Below are 22,602 nucleotides of genomic sequence, written 5' to 3'. Positions count from 1 at the left end.
TCTTTCCCAAATCCAGGATTTTTACTATGTGGAGAATCCCAAAAGAATCTTTTCAACCTGACTGCTGCATACCCAAAGTCAAGCACAGCAGTGAATCAGTGGTGGTTCAGGCTCCGATATCATGGCATTCCCTAAACCCACTACTTGGACTAGATGGAGGATCATGTGCAACCAGAGGTTCAAACATCAAACCTAGAAGAAAGTATCTTGTATGTTGATGATAATGCACTAATGGACAGATCAAGACTGGTGACAAAGTGGTCTGATGAAAACGAAAGTGATGTCGAAACTCTCCTGTGGCCTGCACAGTCAACAGATCTGAATATTGTTGAGCCACTTTGGTGTGTTTTGGAGGAGCGAGTCAGAAATCTTTTTTTTTTTTACCCGCATCATGGCCACTGTTCTGCACGAGGATTGGGTAAGAACCCTTCTAACCAGTGTATGATTGTTATTTGTTTTTACAAGATGAGTCAGTGCTGTATCACTGCAAAATGAGGCTTTACACCGTACTATTAATCTTTTGTTGACGTAAACCAAGGTTATCGGTTTCATTGTACAAGCCTTGTAATGTTCCACACCACATCTGAGACTACGATGAGTTTCGTTCAGGTATGAAATGGATTAGAGGAAAAAATAAATTCTGATAAGATGAACGCGATATAATAAACACATGCTGAAAGTCACTCACGATGTCATTGATGGTGCTCCCCACTGGGTTGTAGGTTGTATTCTTGTGGTCCTGGCCTGTGGGCTTGTCGATATCACAGACTTTGAATAGAATGGTAACTGTGGTGGAGATGTTTGAAATTCCTGTGGAATAAAAGAAATGTTCTTCAGTACAATTGTTGGAGTTACAGATTTTATTAGAAAGTGAAAATGAATATTGAGATTTAAATGTATAGTACTATAAGAACGGAGAACATACCCTCATAGGTGATGTTCAGCACTGTAACATGCTCAGTGATGTTTTTGAGTGTAGAGTTCAGAGCTGCAATTTTACTGAAGACCTCACTCACATTGAGGGCAGAAGAGGACAAGTTGAACACCAGTCTGGTTTGAACCACACCTGAACAATCACTAAAGGGGGAACAAAAACATCATTTTAATTGTGTCAAATTTGTTTTTCTGGAAATTAATAAAAAGGTAAATGTTATTTAAATATTAAAGAAATGACTCACTCGTACGTTGTGGGAGAAGATCCTGGAGTAGTCTGCATAGGAGTGGTGCTTGTAGCAACCGTTGGAGCTGTGTGTACAACAGAACAATCTTTAGCTACAGTGCAATTTAATGGAAGATAAATGAATTCAGAAACATTAGCAAGAGAAATTACACATAGTTTTGCTAAGCAATGATATGAAATTGTGGTGTAACCTACCGTTCTCTGTCTTAGCTGGGATGCTTGGTATATGGTATTCCATGTAACCATCAACTTTATTCTTTGAGTTCCTATTATGAAGAGACAGCATTATTGTAAAGATACAACTTATTCCACAATCAGAATTTCACAGAGACATTTGGAAGTGCAATCTTCTGCAAGAACTTACTTGAAGTTGGTGATACTGGGCTGTAATGGACCTGCACCAGTATCATTTAGAAGTGTGTTTACCTGGGGAGAAAATGAAGATATTGATTTTTTAATATGAACTCCTTTGACAAATGTAATCGGACAGCATCAGGGTTTCAACTGTGAGCAGATGACGGTTCAGTCAGAATTCGATGGGTTGGTCAAACTTAAAAAGCTTTCAAGTTCTTTTTCTGAAGACATGAAATAAAATTTATTATGATTATTACTGAGCAAAATGGGCTGGACAATGGCCAGTATAGTGTTGGAGGATTCTCGCCTATATTTGCATGGCCCGGTGTCTAATCTTCACCAATTCCTCATTCCAAAAGTAAGAGCAGGGTGTGAAGGTCGAATTACTAGAGCAGTAATACAGCTGTACAAAAAGTATTGCAATCTGCACAACATATTGGGAGACATATCAGAGTTCAAAAGAGGACAAATTGTTGGTGTGTGCCTTGTTGGTACTCGTGACCAGCATAGCTAGTCTTTGTGGTGAATCGAGAGGCACGTTGTCCACGGTAACGAGTGATACCTCCGCAAAAGTCAGATCACACCCAACAGGAGTAACTGTCCATGCAAGAGGAAGCTGTTTGAAAAGGATGCCTGGGTACAAACCCTGATTGTATCCATAAAACTTCAAACCACACCTGCCCAACTCTCTGCAGATTTCAATGCACACCTCCACCCTTCTGTTTCCACCAAAACTGTTTGTCAGAAGCCCTACAGGGTCAAAATTCATGTCTGGGCTTCTCTAGCCAAACCTTTGGTCAGTCGTGTCAGTGCCAAATGTCTGTTTCAGAGGTGACACCAACAGACATCTTGGGTGGTGTACAAGGTGAAACATGTATTGTTTTCTGATGTCTTCACTGTCTTTCCCAAATCCAGGATTTTTACTATGTGGAGAATCCCAAAAGAATCTTTTCAACCTGACTGCTGCATACCCAAAGTCAAGCACAGCAGTGAATCAGTGGTGGTTCAGGCTCCGATATCATGGCATTCCCTAAACCCACTACTTGGACTAGATGGAGGATCATGTGCAACCAGAGGTTCAAACATCGAACCTAGAAGAAAGTATCTTGTATGTTGATGATAATGCACTAATGGACAGATCAAGACTGGTGACAAAGTGGTCTGATGAAAACGAAAGTGATGTCAAAACTCTCCTGTGGCCTGCACAGTCAACAGATCTGAATATTATTGAGCCACTTTGGTGTGTTTTGGAGGAGCGAGTCAGAAATCTTTTTTTTTTTTACCCGCATCATGGCCACTGTTCTGCACGAGGATTGGGTAAGAACCCTTCTAACCAGTGTATGATTGTTATTTGTTTTTACAAGATGAGTCAGTGCTGTATCACTGCAAAATGAGTCTTTACACCGTACTATTAATCTTTTGTTGACGTAAACCAAGGTTATCGGTTTCATTGTACAAGCCTTGTAATGTTCCACACCACATCTGAGACTACGATGAGTTTCGTTCAGGTATGAAATGGATTAGAGGAAAAAATAAATTCTGATAAGATGAACGCGATATAATAAACACATGCTGAAAGTCACTCACGATGTCATTGATGGTGCTCCCCACTGGGTTGTAGGTTGTATTCTTGTGGTCCTGGCCTGTGGGCTTGTCGATATCACAGACTTTGAATAGAATGGTAACTGTGGTGGAGTTGTTTGAAATTCCTGTGGAATAAAAGAAATGTTCTTCAGTACAATTGTTGGAGTTACAGATTTTATTAGAAAGTGAAAATGAATATTGAGATTTAAATGTATAGTACTATAAGAACGGAGAACATACCCTCATAGGTGATGTTCAGCACTGTAACATGCTCAGTGATGTTTTTGAGTGTAGAGTTCAGAGCTGCAATTTTACTGAAGACCTCACTCACATTGAGGGCAGAAGAGGACAAGTTGAACACCAGTCTGGTTTGAACCACACCTGAACAATCACTAAAGGGGGAACAAAAACATCATTTTAATTGTGTCAAATTTGTTTTTCTGGAAATTAATAAAAAGGTAAATGTTATTTAAATATTAAAGAAATGACTCACTCGTACGTTGTGGGAGAAGATCCTGGAGTAGTCTGCATAGGAGTGGTGCTTGTAGCAACCGTTGGAGCTGTGTGTACAACAGAACAATCTTTAGCTACAGTGCAATTTAATGGAAGATAAATGAATTCAGAAACATTAGCAAGAGAAATTACACATAGTTTTGCTAAGCAATGATATGAAATTGTGGTGTAACCTACCGTTCTCTGTCTTAGCCGGGATGCTTGGTATATGGTATTCCATGTAACCATCAACTTTATTCTTTGAGTTCCTATTATGAAGAGACAGCATTATTGTAAAGATACAACTTATTCCACAATCAGAATTTCACAGAGAAATTTGGAAGTGCAATCTTCTGCAAGAACTTACTTGAAGTTGGTGATACTGGGCTGTAATGGACCTGCACCAGTATCATTTAGAAGTGTGTTTACCTGGGGAGAAAATGAAGATATTGATTTTTTAATATGAACTCCTTTGACAAATGTAATCGGACAGCATCAGGGTTTCAACTGTGAGCAGATGACGGTTCAGTCAGAATTCGATGGGTTGGTCAAACTTAAAAAGCTTTCAAGTTCTTTTTCTGAAGACATGAAATAAAATTTATTATGATTATTACTGAGCAAAATGGGCTGGACAATGGCCAGTATAGTGTTGGAGGATTCTCGCCTATATTTGCATGGCCCGGTGTCTAATCTTCACCAATTCCTCATTCCAAAAGTAAGAGCAGGGTGTGAAGGTCAAATTACTAGAGCAGTAATACAGCTGTACAAAAAGTATTGCAATCTGCACAACATATTGGGAGACATATCAGAGTTCAAAAGAGGACAAATTGTTGGTGTGTGCCTTGTTGGTACTCGTGACCAGCATAGCTAGTCTTTGTGGTGAATCGAGAGGCACGTTGTCCACGGTAACGAGTGATACCTCCGCAAAAGTCCGATCACACCCAACAGGAGTAACTGTCCATGCAAGAGGAAGCTGTTTGAAAAGGATGCCTGGGTACAAACCCTGATTGTATCCATAAAACTTCAAACCACACCTGCCCAACTCTCTGCAGATTTCAATGCACACCTCCACCCTTCTGTTTCCACCAAAACTGTTTGTCAGAAGCCCTACAGGGTCAAAATTCATGTCTGGGCTTCTCTAGCCAAACCTTTGGTCAGTCGTGTCAGTGCCAAATGTCTGTTTCAGAGGTGACACCAACAGACATCTTGGGTGGTGTACAAGGTGAAACATGTATTGTTTTCTGATGTCTTCACTGTCTTTCCCAAATCCAGGATTTTTACTATGTGGAGAATCCCAAAAGAATCTTTTCAACCTGACTGCTGCATACCCAAAGTCAAGCACAGCAGTGAATCAGTGGTGGTTCAGGCTCCGATATCATGGCATTCCCTAAACCCACTACTTGGACTAGATGGAGGATCATGTGCAACCAGAGGTTCAAACATCGAACCTAGAAGAAAGTATCTTGTATGTTGATGATAATGCACTAATGGACAGATCAAGACTGGTGACAAAGTGGTCTGATGAAAACGAAAGTGATGTCGAAACTCTCCTGTGGCCTGCACAGTCAACAGATCTGAATATTATTGAGCCACTTTGGTGTGTTTTGGAGGAGCGAGTCAGAAATCTTTTTTTTTTTACCCGCATCATGGCCACTGTTCTGCACGAGGATTGGGTAAGAACCCTTCTAACCAGTGTATGATTGTTATTTCTATTTACAAGATGAGTCAGTGCTGTATCACTGCAAAATGAGTCTTTACACCGTACTATTAATCTTTTGTTGACGTAAACCAAGGTTATCGGTTTCATTGTACAAGCCTTGTAATGTTCCACACCACATCTGAGACTACGATGAGTTTCGGTCAGGTATGAAATGGATTAGAGGAAAAAATAAATTCTGATATGATGAACGCGATATAATAAACACATGCTGAAAGTCACTCACGATGTCATTGATGGTGCTCCCCACTGGGTTGTAGGTTGTATTCTTGTGGTCCTGGCCTGTGGGCTTGTCGATATCACAGACTTTGAATAGAATGGTAACTGTGGTGGAGATGTTTGAAATTCCTGTGGAATAAAAGAAATGTTCTTCAGTACAATTGTTGGAGTTACAGATTTTATTAGAAAGTGAAAATGAATATTGAGATTTAAATGTATAGTACTATAAGAACGGAGAACATACCCTCATAGGTGATGTTCAGCACTGTAACATGCTCAGTGATGTTTTTGAGTGTAGAGTTCAGAGCTGCAATTTTACTGAAGACCTCACTCACATTGAGGGCAGAAGAGGACAAGTTGAACACCAGTCTGGTTTGAACCACACCTGAACAATCACTAAAGGGGGAACAAAAACATCATTTTAATTGTGTCAAATTTGTTTTTCTGGAAATTAATAAAAAGGTAAATGTTATTTAAATATTAAAGAAATGACTCACTCGTACGTTGTGGGAGAAGATCCTGGAGTAGTCTGCATAGGAGTGGTGCTTGTAGCAACCGTTGGAGCTGTGTGTACAACAGAACAATCTTTAGCTACAGTGCAATTTAATGGAAGATAAATGAATTCAGAAACATTAGCAAGAGAAATTACACATAGTTTTGCTAAGCAATGATATGAAATTGTGGTGTAACCTACCGTTCTCTGTCTTAGCCGGGATGCTTGGTATATGGTATTCCATGTAACCATCAACTTTATTCTTTGAGTTCCTATTATGAAGAGACAGCATTATTGTAAAGATACAACTTATTCCACAATCAGAATTTCACAGAGAAATTTGGAAGTGCAATCTTCTGCAAGAACTTACTTGAAGTTGGTGATACTGGGCTGTAATGGACCTGCACCAGTATCATTTAGAAGTGTGTTTACCTGGGGAGAAAATGAAGATATTGATTTTTTAATATGAACTCCTTTGACAAATGTAATCGGACAGCATCAGGGTTTCAACTGTGAGCAGATGACGGTTCAGTCAGAATTCGATGGGTTGGTCAAACTTAAAAAGCTTTCAAGTTCTTTTTCTGAAGACATGAAATAAAATTTATTATGATTATTACTGAGCAAAATGGGCTGGACAATGGCCAGTATAGTGTTGGAGGATTCTCGCCTATATTTGCATGGCCCGGTGTCTAATCTTCACCAATTCCTCATTCCAAAAGTAAGAGCAGGGTGTGAAGGTCGAATTACTAGAGCAGTAATACAGCTGTACAAAAAGTATTGCAATCTGCACAACATATTGGGAGACATATCAGAGTTCAAAAGAGGACAAATTGTTGGTGTGTGCCTTGTTGGTACTCGTGACCAGCATAGCTAGTCTTTGTGGTGAATCGAGAGGCACGTTGTCCACGGTAACGAGTGATACCTCCGCAAAAGTCCGATCACACCCAACAGGAGTAACTGTCCATGCAAGAGGAAGCTGTTTGAAAAGGATGCCTGGGTACAAACCCTGATTGTATCCATAAAACTTCAAACCACACCTGCCCAACTCTCTGCAGATTTCAATGCACACCTCCACCCTTCTGTTTCCACCAAAACTGTTTGTCAGAAGCCCTACAGGGTCAAAATTCATGTCTGGGCTTCTCTAGCCAAACCTTTGGTCAGTCGTGTCAGTGCCAAATGTCTGTTTCAGTGGTGACACCAACAGACATCTTGGGTGGTGTACAAGGTGAAACATGTATTGTTTTCTGATGTCTTCACTGTCTTTCCCAAATCCAGGATTTTTACTATGTGGAGAATCCCAAAAGAATCTTTTCAACCTGACTGCTGCATACCCAAAGTCAAGCACAGCAGTGAATCAGTGGTGGTTCAGGCTCCGATATCATGGCATTCCCTAAACCCACTACTTGGACTAGATGGAGGATCATGTGCAACCAGAGGTTCAAACATCGAACCTAGAAGAAAGTATCTTGTATGTTGATGATAATGCACTAATGGACAGATCAAGACTGGTGACAAAGTGGTCTGATGAAAACGAAAGTGATGTCGAAACTCTCCTGTGGCCTGCACAGTCAACAGATCTGAATATTATTGAGCCACTTTGGTGTGTTTTGGAGGAGCGAGTCAGAAATCTTTTTTTTTTTACCCGCATCATGGCCACTGTTCTGCATGAGGATTGGGTAAGAACCCTTCTAACCAGTGTATGATTGTTATTTCTATTTACAAGATGAGTCAGTGCTGTATCACTGCAAAATGAGTCTTTACACCGTACTATTAATCTTTTGTTGACGTAAACCAAGGTTATCGGTTTCATTGTACAAGCCTTGTAATGTTCCACACCACATCTGAGACTACGATGAGTTTCGTTCAGGTATGAAATGGATTAGAGGAAAAAATAAATTCTGATATGATGAACGCGATATAATAAACACATGCTGAAAGTCACTCACGATGTCATTGATGGTGCTCCCCACTGGGTTGTAGGTTGTATTCTTGTGGTCCTGGCCTGTGGGCTTGTCGATATCACAGACTTTGAATAGAATGGTAACTGTGGTGGAGATGTTTGAAATTCCTGTGGAATAAAAGAAATGTTCTTCAGTACAATTGTTGGAGTTACAGATTTTATTAGAAAGTGAAAATGAATATTGAGATTTAAATGTATAGTACTATAAGAACGGAGAACATACCCTCATAGGTGATGTTCAGCACTGTAACATGCTCAGTGATGTTTTTGAGTGTAGAGTTCAGAGCTGCAATTTTACTGAAGACCTCACTCACATTGAGGGCAGAAGAGGACAAGTTGAACACCAGTCTGGTTTGAACCACACCTGAACAATCACTAAAGGGGGAACAAAAACATCATTTTAATTGTGTCAAATTTGTTTTTCTGGAAATTAATAAAAAGGTAAATGTTATTTAAATATTAAAGAAATGACTCACTCGTACGTTGTGGGAGAAGATCCTGGAGTAGTCTGCATAGGAGTGGTGCTTGTAGCAACCGTTGGAGCTGTGTGTACAACAGAACAATCTTTAGCTACAGTGCAATTTAATGGAAGATAAATGAATTCAGAAACATTAGCAAGAGAAATTACACATAGTTTTGCTAAGCAATGATATGAAATTGTGGTGTAACCTACCGTTCTCTGTCTTAGCCGGGATGCTTGGTATATGGTATTCCATGTAACCATCAACTTTATTCTTTGAGTTCCTATTATGAAGAGACAGCATTATTGTAAAGATACAACTTATTCCACAATCAGAATTTCACAGAGAAATTTGGAAGTGCAATCTTCTGCAAGAACTTACTTGAAGTTGGTGATACTGGGCTGTAATGGACCTGCACCAGTATCATTTAGAAGTGTGTTTACCTGGGGAGAAAATGAAGATATTGATTTTTTAATATGAACTCCTTTGACAAATGTAATCGGACAGCATCAGGGTTTCAACTGTGAGCAGATGACGGTTCAGTCAGAATTCGATGGGTTGGTCAAACTTAAAAAGCTTTCAAGTTCTTTTTCTGAAGACATGAAATAAAATTTATTATGATTATTACTGAGCAAAATGGGCTGGACAATGGCCAGTATAGTGTTGGAGGATTCTCGCCTATATTTGCATGGCCCGGTGTCTAATCTTCACCAATTCCTCATTCCAAAAGTAAGAGCAGGGTGTGAAGGTCGAATTACTAGAGCAGTAATACAGCTGTACAAAAAGTATTGCAATCTGCACAACATATTGGGAGACATATCAGAGTTCAAAAGAGGACAAATTGTTGGTGTGTGCCTTGTTGGTACTCGTGACCAGCATAGCTAGTCTTTGTGGTGAATCGAGAGGCACGTTGTCCACGGTAACGAGTGATACCTCCGCAAAAGTCCGATCACACCCAACAGGAGTAACTGTCCATGCAAGAGGAAGCTGTTTGAAAAGGATGCCTGGGTACAAACCCTGATTGTATCCATAAAACTTCAAACCACAACTGCCCAACTCTCTGCAGATTTCAATGCACACCTCCACCCTTCTGTTTCCACCAAAACTGTTTGTCAGAAGCCCTACAGGGTCAAAATTCATGTCTGGGCTTCTCTAGCCAAACCTTTGGTCAGTCGTGTCAGTGCCAAGTGTCTGTTTCAGTGGTGACACCAACAGACATCTTGGGTGGTGTACAAGGTGAAACATGTATTGTTTTCTGATGTCTTCACTGTCTTTCCCAAATCCAGGATTTTTACTATGTGGAGAATCCCAAAAGAATCTTTTCAACCTGACTGCTGCATACCCAAAGTCAAGCACAGCAGTGAATCAGTGGTGGTTCAGGCTCCGATATCATGGCATTCCCTAAACCCACTACTTGGACTAGATGGAGGATCATGTGCAACCAGAGGTTCAAACATCGAACCTAGAAGAAAGTATCTTGTATGTTGATGATAATGCACTAATGGACAGATCAAGACTGGTGACAAAGTGGTCTGATGAAAACGAAAGTGATGTCGAAACTCTCCTGTGGCCTGCACAGTCAACAGATCTGAATATTATTGAGCCACTTTGGTGTGTTTTGGAGGAGCGAGTCAGAAATCTTTTTTTTTTACCCGCATCATGGCCACTGTTCTGCACGAGGATTGGGTAAGAACCCTTCTAACCAGTGTATGATTGTTATTTCTATTTACAAGATGAGTCAGTGCTGTATCACTGCAAAATGAGTCTTTACACCGTACTATTAATCTTTTGTTGACGTAAACCAAGGTTATCGGTTTCATTGTACAAGCCTTGTAATGTTCCACACCACATCTGAGACTACGATGAGTTTCGGTCAGGTATGAAATGGATTAGAGGAAAAAATAAATTCTGATATGATGAACGCGATATAATAAACACATGCTGAAAGTCACTCACGATGTCATTGATGGTGCTCCCCACTGGGTTGTAGGTTGTATTCTTGTGGTCCTGGCCTGTGGGCTTGTCGATATCACAGACTTTGAATAGAATGGTAACTGTGGTGGAGATGTTTGAAATTCCTGTGGAATAAAAGAAATGTTCTTCAGTACAATTGTTGGAGTTACAGATTTTATTAGAAAGTGAAAATGAATATTGAGATTTAAATGTATAGTACTATAAGAACGGAGAACATACCCTCATAGGTGATGTTCAGCACTGTAACATGCTCAGTGATGTTTTTGAGTGTAGAGTTCAGAGCTGCAATTTTACTGAAGACCTCACTCACATTGAGGGCAGAAGAGGACAAGTTGAACACCAGTCTGGTTTGAACCACACCTGAACAATCACTAAAGGGGGAACAAAAACATCATTTTAATTGTGTCAAATTTGTTTTTCTGGAAATTAATAAAAAGGTAAATGTTATTTAAATATTAAAGAAATGACTCACTCGTACGTTGTGGGAGAAGATCCTGGAGTAGTCTGCATAGGAGTGGTGCTTGTAGCAACCGTTGGAGCTGTGTGTACAACAGAACAATCTTTAGCTACAGTGCAATTTAATGGAAGATAAATGAATTCAGAAACATTAGCAAGAGAAATTACACATAGTTTTGCTAAGCAATGATATGAAATTGTGGTGTAACCTACCGTTCTCTGTCTTAGCCGGGATGCTTGGTATATGGTATTCCATGTAACCATCAACTTTATTCTTTGAGTTCCTATTATGAAGAGACAGCATTATTGTAAAGATACAACTTATTCCACAATCAGAATTTCACAGAGAAATTTGGAAGTGCAATCTTCTGCAAGAACTTACTTGAAGTTGGTGATACTGGGCTGTAATGGACCTGCACCAGTATCATTTAGAAGTGTGTTTACCTGGGGAGAAAATGAAGATATTGATTTTTTAATATGAACTCCTTTGACAAATGTAATCGGACAGCATCAGGGTTTCAACTGTGAGCAGATGACGGTTCAGTCAGAATTCGATGGGTTGGTCAAACTTAAAAAGCTTTCAAGTTCTTTTTCTGAAGACATGAAATAAAATTTATTATGATTATTACTGAGCAAAATGGGCTGGACAATGGCCAGTATAGTGTTGGAGGATTCTCGCCTATATTTGCATGGCCCGGTGTCTAATCTTCACCAATTCCTCATTCCAAAAGTAAGAGCAGGGTGTGAAGGTCGAATTACTAGAGCAGTAATACAGCTGTACAAAAAGTATTGCAATCTGCACAACATATTGGGAGACATATCAGAGTTCAAAAGAGGACAAATTGTTGGTGTGTGCCTTGTTGGTACTCGTGACCAGCATAGCTAGTCTTTGTGGTGAATCGAGAGGCACGTTGTCCACGGTAACGAGTGATACCTCCGCAAAAGTCCGATCACACCCAACAGGAGTAACTGTCCATGCAAGAGGAAGCTGTTTGAAAAGGATGCCTGGGTACAAACCCTGATTGTATCCATAAAACTTCAAACCACACCTGCCCAACTCTCTGCAGATTTCAATGCACACCTCCACCCTTCTGTTTCCACCAAAACTGTTTGTCAGAAGCCCTACAGGGTCAAAATTCATGTCTGGGCTTCTCTAGCCAAACCTTTGGTCAGTCGTGTCAGTGCCAAATGTCTGTTTCAGTGGTGACACCAACAGACATCTTGGGTGGTGTACAAGGTGAAACATGTATTGTTTTCTGATGTCTTCACTGTCTTTCCCAAATCCAGGATTTTTACTATGTGGAGAATCCCAAAAGAATCTTTTCAACCTGACTGCTGCATACCCAAAGTCAAGCACAGCAGTGAATCAGTGGTGGTTCAGGCTCCGATATCATGGCATTCCCTAAACCCACTACTTGGACTAGATGGAGGATCATGTGCAACCAGAGGTTCAAACATCTAACCTAGAAGAAAGTATCTTGTATGTTGATGATAATGCACTAATGGACAGATCAAGACTGGTGACAAAGTGGTCTGATGAAAACGAAAGTGATGTCGAAACTCTCCTGTGGCCTGCACAGTCAACAGATCTGAATATTATTGAGCCACTTTGGTGTGTTTTGGAGGAGCGAGTCAGAAATCTTTTTTTTTTTACCCGCATCATGGCCACTGTTCTGCACGAGGATTGGGTAAGAACCCTTCTAACCAGTGTATGATTGTTATTTCTATTTACAAGATGAGTCAGTGCTGTATCACTGCAAAATGAGTCTTTACACCGTACTATTAATCTTTTGTTGACGTAAACCAAGGTTATCGGTTTCATTGTACAAGCCTTGTAATGTTCCACACCACATCTGAGACTACGATGAGTTTCGTTCAGGTATGAAATGGATTAGAGGAAAAAATAAATTCTGATATGATGAACGCGATATAATAAACACATGCTGAAAGTCACTCACGATGTCATTGATGGTGCTCCCCACTGGGTTGTAGGTTGTATTCTTGTGGTCCTGGCCTGTGGGCTTGTCGATATCACAGACTTTGAATAGAATGGTAACTGTGGTGGAGATGTTTGAAATTCCTGTGGAATAAAAGAAATGTTCTTCAGTACAATTGTTGGAGTTACAGATTTTATTAGAAAGTGAAAATGAATATTGAGATTTAAATGTATAGTACTATAAGAACGGAGAACATACCCTCATAGGTGATGTTCAGCACTGTAACATGCTCAGTGATGTTTTTGAGTGTAGAGTTCAGAGCTGCAATTTTACTGAAGACCTCACTCACATTGAGGGCAGAAGAGGACAAGTTGAACACCAGTCTGGTTTGAACCACACCTGAACAATCACTAAAGGGGGAACAAAAACATCATTTTAATTGTGTCAAATTTGTTTTTCTGGAAATTAATAAAAAGGTAAATGTTATTTAAATATTAAAGAAATGACTCACTCGTACGTTGTGGGAGAAGATCCTGGAGTAGTCTGCATAGGAGTGGTGCTTGTAGCAACCGTTGGAGCTGTGTGTACAACAGAACAATCTTTAGCTACAGTGCAATTTAATGGAAGATAAATGAATTCAGAAACATTAGCAAGAGAAATTACACATAGTTTTGCTAAGCAATGATATGAAATTGTGGTGTAACCTACCGTTCTCTGTCTTAGCCGGGATGCTTGGTATATGGTATTCCATGTAACCATCAACTTTATTCTTTGAGTTCCTATTATGAAGAGACAGCATTATTGTAAAGATACAACTTATTCCACAATCAGAATTTCACAGAGAAATTTGGAAGTGCAATCTTCTGCAAGAACTTACTTGAAGTTGGTGATACTGGGCTGTAATGGACCTGCACCAGTATCATTTAGAAGTGTGTTTACCTGGGGAGAAAATGAAGATATTGATTTTTTAATATGAACTCCTTTGACAAATGTAATCGGACAGCATCAGGGTTTCAACTGTGAGCAGATGACGGTTCAGTCAGAATTCGATGGGTTGGTCAAACTTAAAAAGCTTTCAAGTTCTTTTTCTGAAGACATGAAATAAAATTTATTATGATTATTACTGAGCAAAATGGGCTGGACAATGGCCAGTATAGTGTTGGAGGATTCTCGCCTATATTTGCATGGCCCGGTGTCTAATCTTCACCAATTCCTCATTCCAAAAGTAAGAGCAGGGTGTGAAGGTCGAATTACTAGAGCAGTAATACAGCTGTACAAAAAGTATTGCAATCTGCACAACATATTGGGAGACATATCAGAGTTCAAAAGAGGACAAATTGTTGGTGTGTGCCTTGTTGGTACTCGTGACCAGCATAGCTAGTCTTTGTGGTGAATCGAGAGGCACGTTGTCCACGGTAACGAGTGATACCTCCGCAAAAGTCCGATCACACCCAACAGGAGTAACTGTCCATGCAAGAGGAAGCTGTTTGAAAAGGATGCCTGGGTACAAACCCTGATTGTATCCATAAAACTTCAAACCACAACTGCCCAACTCTCTGCAGATTTCAATGCACACCTCCACCCTTCTGTTTCCACCAAAACTGTTTGTCAGAAGCCCTACAGGGTCAAAATTCATGTCTGGGCTTCTCTAGCCAAACCTTTGGTCAGTCGTGTCAGTGCCAAGTGTCTGTTTCAGTGGTGACACCAACAGACATCTTGGGTGGTGTACAAGGTGAAACATGTATTGTTTTCTGATGTCTTCACTGTCTTTCCCAAATCCAGGATTTTTACTATGTGGAGAATCCCAAAAGAATCTTTTCAACCTGACTGCTGCATACCCAAAGTCAAGCACAGCAGTGAATCAGTGGTGGTTCAGGCTCCGATATCATGGCATTCCCTAAACCCACTACTTGGACTAGATGGAGGATCATGTGCAACCAGAGGTTCAAACATCGAACCTAGAAGAAAGTATCTTGTATGTTGATGATAATGCACTAATGGACAGATCAAGACCGGTGACAAAGTGGTCTGATGAAAACGAAAGTGATGTCGAAACTCTCCTGTGGCCTGCACAGTCAACAGATCTGAATATTGTTGAGCCACTTTGGTGTGTTTTGGAGGAGCGAGTCAGAAATCTTTTTTTTTTTTACCCGCATCATGGCCACTGTTCTGCACGAGGATTGGGTAAGAACCCTTCTAACCAGTGTATGATTGTTATTTCTATTTACAAGATGAGTCGGTGCTGTATCACTGCAAAATGAGTCTTTACACCGTACTATTAATCTTTTGTTGACGTAAACCAAGGTTATCGGTTTCATTGTACAAGCCTTGTAATGTTCCACACCACATCTGAGACTACGATGAGTTTCGTTCAGGTATGAAATGGATTAGAGGAAAAAATAAATTCTGATAAGATGAACGCGATATAATAAACACATGCTGAAAGTCACTCACGATGTCATTGATGGTGCTCCCCACTGGGTTGTAGGTTGTATTCTTGTGGTCCTGGCCTGTGGGCTTGTCGATATCACAGACTTTGAATAGAATGGTAACTGTGGTGGAGATGTTTGAAATTCCTGTGGAATAAAAGAAATGTTCTTCAGTACAATTGTTGGAGTTACAGATTTTATTAGAAAGTGAAAATGAATATTGAGATTTAAATGTATAGTACTATAAGAACGGAGAACATACCCTCATAGGTGATGTTCAGCACTGTAACATGCTCAGTGATGTTTTTGAGTGTAGAGTTCAGAGCTGCAATTTTACTGAAGACCTCACTCACATTGAGGGCAGAAGAGGACAAGTTGAACACCAGTCTGGTTTGAACCACACCTGAACAATCACTAAAGGGGGAACAAAAACATCATTTTAATTGTGTCAAATTTGTTTTTCTGGAGAAATTTGGAAGTGCAATCTTCTCAAGAACATTGTTGGTGGAGAGCTCTATGAAAAATTTCACACAGAAATTTGGGCATTAATCTCTTCTGCATGTACTTACATAGGAATCAAATGTGATCCAGTTGTGGTTGTGGCAGGAGGTGTCTTGTTATGAAGTATGAGTAGTTGATGAAGAAACATACTTGGTGAATTGATATCACCTTCCTTATAGATATATGTTTGAAATGCATTTATTACTGAACCATTACCCCTGAAATGTAGGAAATTAAAATCTGAATTAATACAGTTCAAGTTTTATTATGTAGAAATATGCATAAAAATCAAAGAAAGTTTCTGTCATCAGTTACTGGTAGTTTGCTTGTGTGAAGTTAACTGATGCGGCAGTTGCGTAATTCAAGATTGTATTCATCTGAAAATAATAGAATTTTTTTATTTAATAACTATCTGTTGCATTAGCTGTATTCAAGTTTTATTGTAACATGAAATTACTTTCTGACACACAACAATATATTTTACTCACCAGGCTGTTGATTTTGTATTGTATTAAGTCATATGTTTGGTTCCTCTGATCTAGCAGTATAGCTATGCTCACATTGCTAATTTGAAATGCAAAGTCGATACTGTACGAGTTGCTTCCCGTTTCTAAAAGGAGAGATTGATTGAAGTTTTTCTGCTAAAAAAGTTTTTACTTCATGGATGACTAATCAGAAAAGAGACTTACTTTGATAAGTGATGTTCTTTATGCTGACAGGTTCATTCAGTATTTGTGTGTCAAGATCTCTCTTTGTTCTGATTTTGGACTCCAGGAGAGCATTAGCAGCACTGACAACCTCAGCTTCAGTAGGTACATTAGTCAAGTTCTCAAATATAACTGTTATAAAAATGTATACGTCTCCAATTCTGAAAGAGGAGTGAACATAAGAAGTAATGAGAAGTTACTATTAAAATGCCTGGAGAATGATATGATATGATCAATGGAACAGAGAACTACTACTGTTTCAGTAACCAATACTCACACACACACACACACACACACACACACATATATATATATAGTCCGTCGTGTTAATCATAATTCGTTCAGATTTACAGCAATACAGCTTTATGTAGACTGTCTGTGAAATTCTTCTGAACTTAAAAATATTATATATATTGTTATTGTTTTTAGTTAAATCAATGATCAATATGTAGACCATAATTATATATAGACTGGAGAATTTACACCTACATTGTTGAAGGATGGTCAGTGGGTATAACTGGATTGCTTTTAGGACAAGCTGAATCTAGAAGAAAAACAATGCATAATAATAGACCAGGGGCTTTCACAGGCACTGCATAGGATCAACAATTAAAAAAATAGTTGTGCTGTAACCTACCACTCTGTGTCCCAAGCTCTTTGATGAACCTGGCTGGTGTTAAATTAGTTCCATCATGGAAACTGTATTCCATATAAGTATGAATTGGTTTTTGTGAGCAGCTGTTAAGAACAGAATAAAGACATTATGTCATGATGCTGATTTGAATACAATAAGATTCACAGCGTAAAATACATTTTTTGAACTTACCCGCTGAAATCGAAATTCACTTCTTCAAATGGTTTTGCAACAGGCTTGTTTAGAAGTTCATTAATCTGAAGAGAAAAAAAATGTGTTAAAATCTATTATGATATACATATAACTGTACAACGTAAGATATTCCAAAGTCAGCAAAAATGTATTCAAATTGAATGAACTAATTACTCTGTGATGTGGGAATCATTAGTGTGGTGTCTGTGATGTGGGATTCGATGCTAACAGTGTAAAAAAAGAAAATATTGAACATATTGCTTATGTATACTCACTGCATTGTTGACAGAGCTCTTGATGTTGTCTCCTAATTCTTTCCTGCAGGCATCATTCCCATGCATTCTGATATTAGTCATATTAAATGTGATATTGATAGCATAGGAAGTGTCAGAAATTTCTGTGGAAGATAGTAAATTCTTAGTTTCTCTTGCTCAGGCATTATTCAGTGACAACATATTATTGAATAGAAAGAAAAGCTTACTCTCATAGGTGTAGTTCATCACTATTACTTTGTCAGGAAATGTTATGCCTTGATTCTTCAACAGAGTTTGGATAGCACTGATGACCATACTCTCACAGGGTAAGGGAGACGAATTGCTGAACACCAGTCTGGTGAGAATCTCAGCTGATGTAGTTGTGGAGGGGGTTTGCCGATGTAGTGAAATGGTAGCTGGAACAGTTGTAGTTGTAGTTGTAGCTGTAGTTGTAGGTGTAGTTGTAGCTGTAGTTGTAGGTGTAGTTGTAGTTGTAGCTGTAGTTGTAGGTGCAGTTGTAGGTGCATGACCATTGATTATGAGAAGCGGAACAAGAAGTCCACTTGGTGTCTTGATATCGTTCTCATTAAACACATACACTTGAAAGGCTACAATTGTGGTGGAGTTGCCACTAAAATTAAGAAAAATCAAATTTAACAGAATAATCATGTGCACAATTTTTATTTGTACTGAAAAAGTAACAGTGAGTGGTGACTTATCACATACCTGAACGTTACTTGTGGGTAGGTAAATTGTCCAGGATTTGGGCCATTTAAGATTGAGCTCAGCTGTATATAAGTGTCAAATGTTACTTAAATACCTTGTTACAATTGTTTTAAATTAAAAGTGAGAATTTTTCAACATTTTGTAACCGTGTGACCAGAAGAGTATCTTTTACTCACCAGAAGGTTCGTGGTGTTTTGTATTGAGTTGTAGGTTTCAAACGCCTGATTAATGTTTTCTGGAACCTTACTGATCCTGTACTCAAAGTCTATACTGTACGAGTTGCTGCCTGTTTCTAAAAAAAGAAGGTTATATATAATGTAGGGTTAAAAAATAGAACATATACTATAAAGAAAAAATACTATAAGCCCATTATCCAAGATGGAGTCGAAAAGACATTTTGTTCTTTTAACTAAATGAGCTATTTTTTTCAGATCAGTCATACAACATTTCACTACATTTTGTACTGTGTACTGTACGATTGTGTATGTTACTAATAAAATTTACAATTCATTGTAAAATTCAAATAGATTTTTGCAGACATTACCCTGGTAAAATATATTAATGATGGGCCCAAATGGAACCTGGAAATTCAATTATTTGTACATATTAAGTAAGAGCTTAATCCATGGCAGGGTGGCAGTTTATCCTAGGAATATATGGTGTGAAGCAGGAGTACACAATTTAATTCATGCCAGTTGAAATGTTTTGTGGAGATGTGAGAGAACCCAGAGGTAACCCACACTGATATAAGAATAATATCCAAAACATAACACAGACAGGAGGCCCTTGATCTGTGAGGTGGCAATGCAACCTGTACCACTATGTTGCTGGAATATGGATTTATTTTATTACATCATAAGCAAGAAACTTACTCTCATAGGAGATGCCCTGTATGCTGACAGCATTTTCTGGTATTTGTGTTCCAAGCTCTCTAGTTTTTCTAATGTTCCATTCAGCATCAATAGTTGTAAGAACCTCATCCTCACTTGGTACAATGGTCAGGTCCGTGAACTCAATTTTAATGTGAATCACAATAGCTTTGGGTCTAAAAGAGGAGACAACATGAGAAGTGATTACTAAAATAATAATATTAATAGTCAATAAAAATAGTCCTAATGAAAATAGTTCTAATAAAATCCACTATTATTAAACTGTTTTACAAAGACAATTCAGAATATATTAAAAAACATCCATTAAATAACTGTATGACCTAAAATATGTCGACCTCTCACCACCACACCCATGTGTGGTTCTTTGTAATTCAAGCTTATTGTAACAGCAAAGGGGGAATAAATCTAGAATGGGATGATTCACACAGACATGGGTGTGAAGATCAGGTGTGCACAAAGTTTTGGCCACATTTAAATGAGCTTGAGCATACATGTTTGTATTTCCTGTAGGTGTTGGAGTAAATGTTGTGTGTTCTTTTGTTGTTGGGTTGTTGTTCTCCACCTGTGTTGTAGTTGTTTCAGAAGCTGTTGTAGGACACATTACAAGGAACCAGCTTTAATAATTGGTACAATTAATGGAACAATTGTTTTTATTATATATTTTATTTGTGTTCTCCATTTATAAAGTATGAATCTGTGGTATAACATACCACTGAGTTCATTTAGGAAGCTGACTGGAGGTTTGTAATGCCCACATCCAAAGCTGTACTCTATATCAATTTCCAAATCCCTGTAAGAACAGAGCAAACTGTAAATATGACAATCATACAATTTACTTCACAGTTTGGTTTATTTAATCAATGCCTTCTTGAACTCACCTGAAGGAGGTGCTCTGGGATTCAAACGATTCTGCTTTTGGTTCATTTAATAACCTGTTCAGCTGGAGATGAAAATAAATTAATTCTACAAGTAGTTGCCATAGCACATAAAAGTACACCTGTCTGATTAAAATGGTCTACGTATTGTGTGAAAAGTGAAAAACATTTCTTTTCTTTTTAGAAAACCAAAAATATTCTTCTGGTAATGTGAATTTTAAATCCAATTGATTTTACAAATCACTGGTGAGTCTACATTTTTGTATCTAATGTTTATTTAATACAGCAGATCAACATCTTACACAGGTAGCTACGTTTACTTACTGTGTTGTCGATAGATTTTTGGATTTGCTTGTTGATATTTTTCCTGTGTCCAAAGTCGTCTGGCATGGTGACATTGACAGACATTATGAAAACAACTTCATAGGAGTCGCCTGAAGTGTCTGTGGAGCAAAACGATTATCATTTTCTTTCTGCTTTGCCTTCAGTATGGTTGACACAGACATAAGTTTCATATGGAAATGACAGAGAAATAGATGTTTGTCGATGCAGGGTACCATTAGAAATGAGAACATACTGGTATAGAAGAAGCCTAGCACTTTCACAGTATTCGAGATGCTGGAAGATCGAGAGTTTAGCAGAGTTGCAATAGCATTGAGGACCAAACTCTCACTGGGAACAGGAAATGAGCAGTTGAACACCAGCTTTGCGATGACTGTAGGTAAATCAGGTCTGGAAACACAAATTGTTATATCGAGTGTTATCCGATGTTGATAATCGTCTATTTCAATTATCTATTAAATACATAACAGATGTTGAACATACTTTGAGGGAGTGTTGTTCAATGATGAATTACTATTAGGTCTTGTAGTCCTTGTTGTTCTACTGCTTGTTGCTTGTGTTGTTGCTGCAGTACTGACTGATGATACAGTTGTTTTTCTATGAGAATTAGATCCAGTAGTTCCAGCATTTGCAAAATATGAAGGATGATGTGAATTTTCTTCATGCGTTTCTTTCCGTACATTTTTGTTTTGTGTAACAGGATCCTTCGTCCTCATGTCTTCCATTTCAGAAGTCTCAGGATTCTGCCATTTTCTTGTCCTGCAGAGGGATTTGTTATAGGAAATACTGTTTATTGATATACTTTAACCACTGACATTTCACTCCCATTTTTACCAGTATTCAAGCAATAAGTTCACATGCAACAAAAAAGTACTTACGCTTGGGCACCAGTCCAGGTAAGCACCCACCATACACACACTGTCACACAAAGAATGTTAATATATATATGTTTATATATATATTATTGATATATTGAAGCTTGAGTTTACACTCATTGTCACACAAACATAATGAATCCAGAAGAAATTATCAAGAAAACCATGAAACTAAACCATTAATTCAAAAAGTGGTGTACAGGATTTGTAACTAATGTTAAATGACTTACATATGGTGAGAAGTGTTGTTTTTCTGGTGCCATGATTTTTAGAGAAGGCAAACCTATTGATATAACAACAATATTAAACTTTATTTTAATATGAAACTTTATTTAAACTTTTCTGCTTTTTCATTGTTAAATCATCTATCACTGAAACTTAATTTTCTAATTATGATTTTAAATTGAATGATGACAAAAATTTCCACTATAATATATGTGCTATAGAATATACATTTTTTTATTTACATTTAATATGCTAGAGCATGCTGGACTCGTTTAAGCAAATTTAAGCAGATTTAAGCAAACGAGAATTCAGTAGTCAAAAAAATTTAAATTTATTTTTTACTTTGTAATTCATTGTGAATCTTAAATATGTTTCTATCAATTTCAAATAAAAACAAATGTCAAACCAATAGCTGTTGTGACGCAGAAAACACAAGCCACTTTACAGTGAATAATCTATGATTTTGATGTGCTACATATTGGGAAATGAATACCACATCTAAATAAATTAAAACATCAGAATTAACTGCAACAGTAATCTAAAAGACAGCAAAATTGTGTTACCTTCGTTTATTCTCCAAAGTCATAACCATCCACTTTTGAGCAATAATTTGTCCACTGTATAACACTCAGCGAATTGTCGTAAAGATAACACACTCTGTCTTGAAAGGTGTTTTAACAAAATTGGTGGTTGTAGCTGTAACGTCAACAAGGGGTTGGTCGCTTCCTCAATTGCGTTAATGAAACAAATTAGCTGGGTTTGCTCACCTGAACAATAACAGGTGTAAGTCCAGATAGTGAAGATCAAAAGGCAAGATCAAAAGATGACGAAGACAATGTGAAGTATGTGAAGTATGCGGAATTATATTAAAGAGATTACTACCTAGTAACAAATTCTATACAATTTAATTTTGCACGCCCTGAGATGATGTCTTATTTGTGAGTCATTTTGAAATTAGAACAAAAGAAGAAATCTAAAAAGTCTTATATTCTTAATATCTAAATATGTAATAGAAATACACTTTCTTCATACTTAAAATTTGAAAAGTTGTCAACATGGCAGATATACCTAGAAACTCTGCAGATATTTTCTTTTTTGAGAAATTGAATAATCTTAAAATTAGCT

At 38.1% G+C, this 22,602-nt stretch overlaps 1 protein-coding gene across 50 annotated transcripts in view; it reads right to left on the bottom strand.

Moving 5' to 3' along the window:
* The window catches only part of LOC113646538 (uncharacterized threonine-rich GPI-anchored glycoprotein PJ4664.02-like), a 54,712-nt gene extending 32,540 nt beyond the window's left edge, over positions 1-22,172 (bottom strand). For 48 of the 50 annotated variants that reach the window (XM_047812312.1, XM_047812336.1, XM_047812335.1 and 45 more), the window contains exons 1-53: positions 22,041-22,171; positions 21,483-21,535; positions 21,256-21,295; positions 20,861-21,136; positions 20,613-20,767; positions 20,360-20,478; positions 20,039-20,100; positions 19,871-19,950; positions 19,652-19,745; positions 19,143-19,315; positions 18,447-18,562; positions 18,271-18,332; positions 17,772-18,175; positions 17,566-17,687; positions 17,291-17,355; positions 17,102-17,202; positions 16,954-17,008; positions 16,447-16,625; positions 16,246-16,367; positions 16,073-16,134; positions 15,826-15,975; positions 15,519-15,670; positions 15,282-15,403; positions 13,705-13,766; positions 13,536-13,606; positions 13,339-13,405; positions 13,086-13,237; positions 12,849-12,970; positions 11,273-11,334; positions 11,104-11,174; positions 10,907-10,973; positions 10,654-10,805; positions 10,417-10,538; positions 8,842-8,903; positions 8,673-8,743; positions 8,476-8,542; positions 8,223-8,374; positions 7,986-8,107; positions 6,410-6,471; positions 6,241-6,311; positions 6,044-6,110; positions 5,791-5,942; positions 5,554-5,675; positions 3,978-4,039; positions 3,809-3,879; positions 3,612-3,678; positions 3,359-3,510; positions 3,122-3,243; positions 1,545-1,606; positions 1,376-1,446; positions 1,179-1,245; positions 926-1,077; positions 689-810 (exon numbers count right to left, since the gene is read on the bottom strand). In XM_047812312.1, the coding sequence (XP_047668268.1) occupies positions 689-810; positions 926-1,077; positions 1,179-1,245; positions 1,376-1,446; positions 1,545-1,606; positions 3,122-3,243; positions 3,359-3,510; positions 3,612-3,678; positions 3,809-3,879; positions 3,978-4,039; positions 5,554-5,675; positions 5,791-5,942; positions 6,044-6,110; positions 6,241-6,311; positions 6,410-6,471; positions 7,986-8,107; positions 8,223-8,374; positions 8,476-8,542; positions 8,673-8,743; positions 8,842-8,903; positions 10,417-10,538; positions 10,654-10,805; positions 10,907-10,973; positions 11,104-11,174; positions 11,273-11,334; positions 12,849-12,970; positions 13,086-13,237; positions 13,339-13,405; positions 13,536-13,606; positions 13,705-13,766; positions 15,282-15,403; positions 15,519-15,670; positions 15,826-15,975; positions 16,073-16,134; positions 16,246-16,367; positions 16,447-16,625; positions 16,954-17,008; positions 17,102-17,202; positions 17,291-17,355; positions 17,566-17,687; positions 17,772-18,175; positions 18,271-18,332; positions 18,447-18,562; positions 19,143-19,315; positions 19,652-19,745; positions 19,871-19,950; positions 20,039-20,100; positions 20,360-20,478; positions 20,613-20,767; positions 20,861-21,136; positions 21,256-21,295; positions 21,483-21,535; positions 22,041-22,069 (5,637 nt within the window). In that variant the 5' untranslated portion in view covers positions 22,070-22,171. Of the gene's footprint in view, positions 1-688; positions 811-925; positions 1,078-1,178; positions 1,246-1,375; positions 1,447-1,544; positions 1,607-3,121; positions 3,244-3,358; positions 3,511-3,611; positions 3,679-3,808; positions 3,880-3,977; positions 4,040-5,553; positions 5,676-5,790; positions 5,943-6,043; positions 6,111-6,240; positions 6,312-6,409; positions 6,472-7,985; positions 8,108-8,222; positions 8,375-8,475; positions 8,543-8,672; positions 8,744-8,841; positions 8,904-10,416; positions 10,539-10,653; positions 10,806-10,906; positions 10,974-11,103; positions 11,175-11,272; positions 11,335-12,848; positions 12,971-13,085; positions 13,238-13,338; positions 13,406-13,535; positions 13,607-13,704; positions 13,767-15,281; positions 15,404-15,518; positions 15,671-15,825; positions 15,976-16,072; positions 16,135-16,245; positions 16,368-16,446; positions 16,626-16,953; positions 17,009-17,101; positions 17,203-17,290; positions 17,356-17,565; positions 17,688-17,771; positions 18,176-18,270; positions 18,333-18,446; positions 18,563-19,142; positions 19,316-19,651; positions 19,746-19,870; positions 19,951-20,038; positions 20,101-20,359; positions 20,479-20,612; positions 20,768-20,860; positions 21,137-21,255; positions 21,296-21,482; positions 21,536-22,040 lie in introns of all 50 variants that reach the window. The other 2 variants (XM_047812339.1, XM_047812361.1) reach the window with 2 other exon arrangements.
* Positions 22,173-22,602: the final 430 nt, after the last annotated feature.

This window comes from Tachysurus fulvidraco, chromosome 4 (assembly GCF_022655615.1).
Source record: "Tachysurus fulvidraco isolate hzauxx_2018 chromosome 4, HZAU_PFXX_2.0, whole genome shotgun sequence".
Lineage (NCBI taxonomy): Eukaryota > Metazoa > Chordata > Actinopteri > Siluriformes > Bagridae > Tachysurus > Tachysurus fulvidraco.
This window is presented reverse-complemented; position numbering and strand designations above follow the sequence as displayed.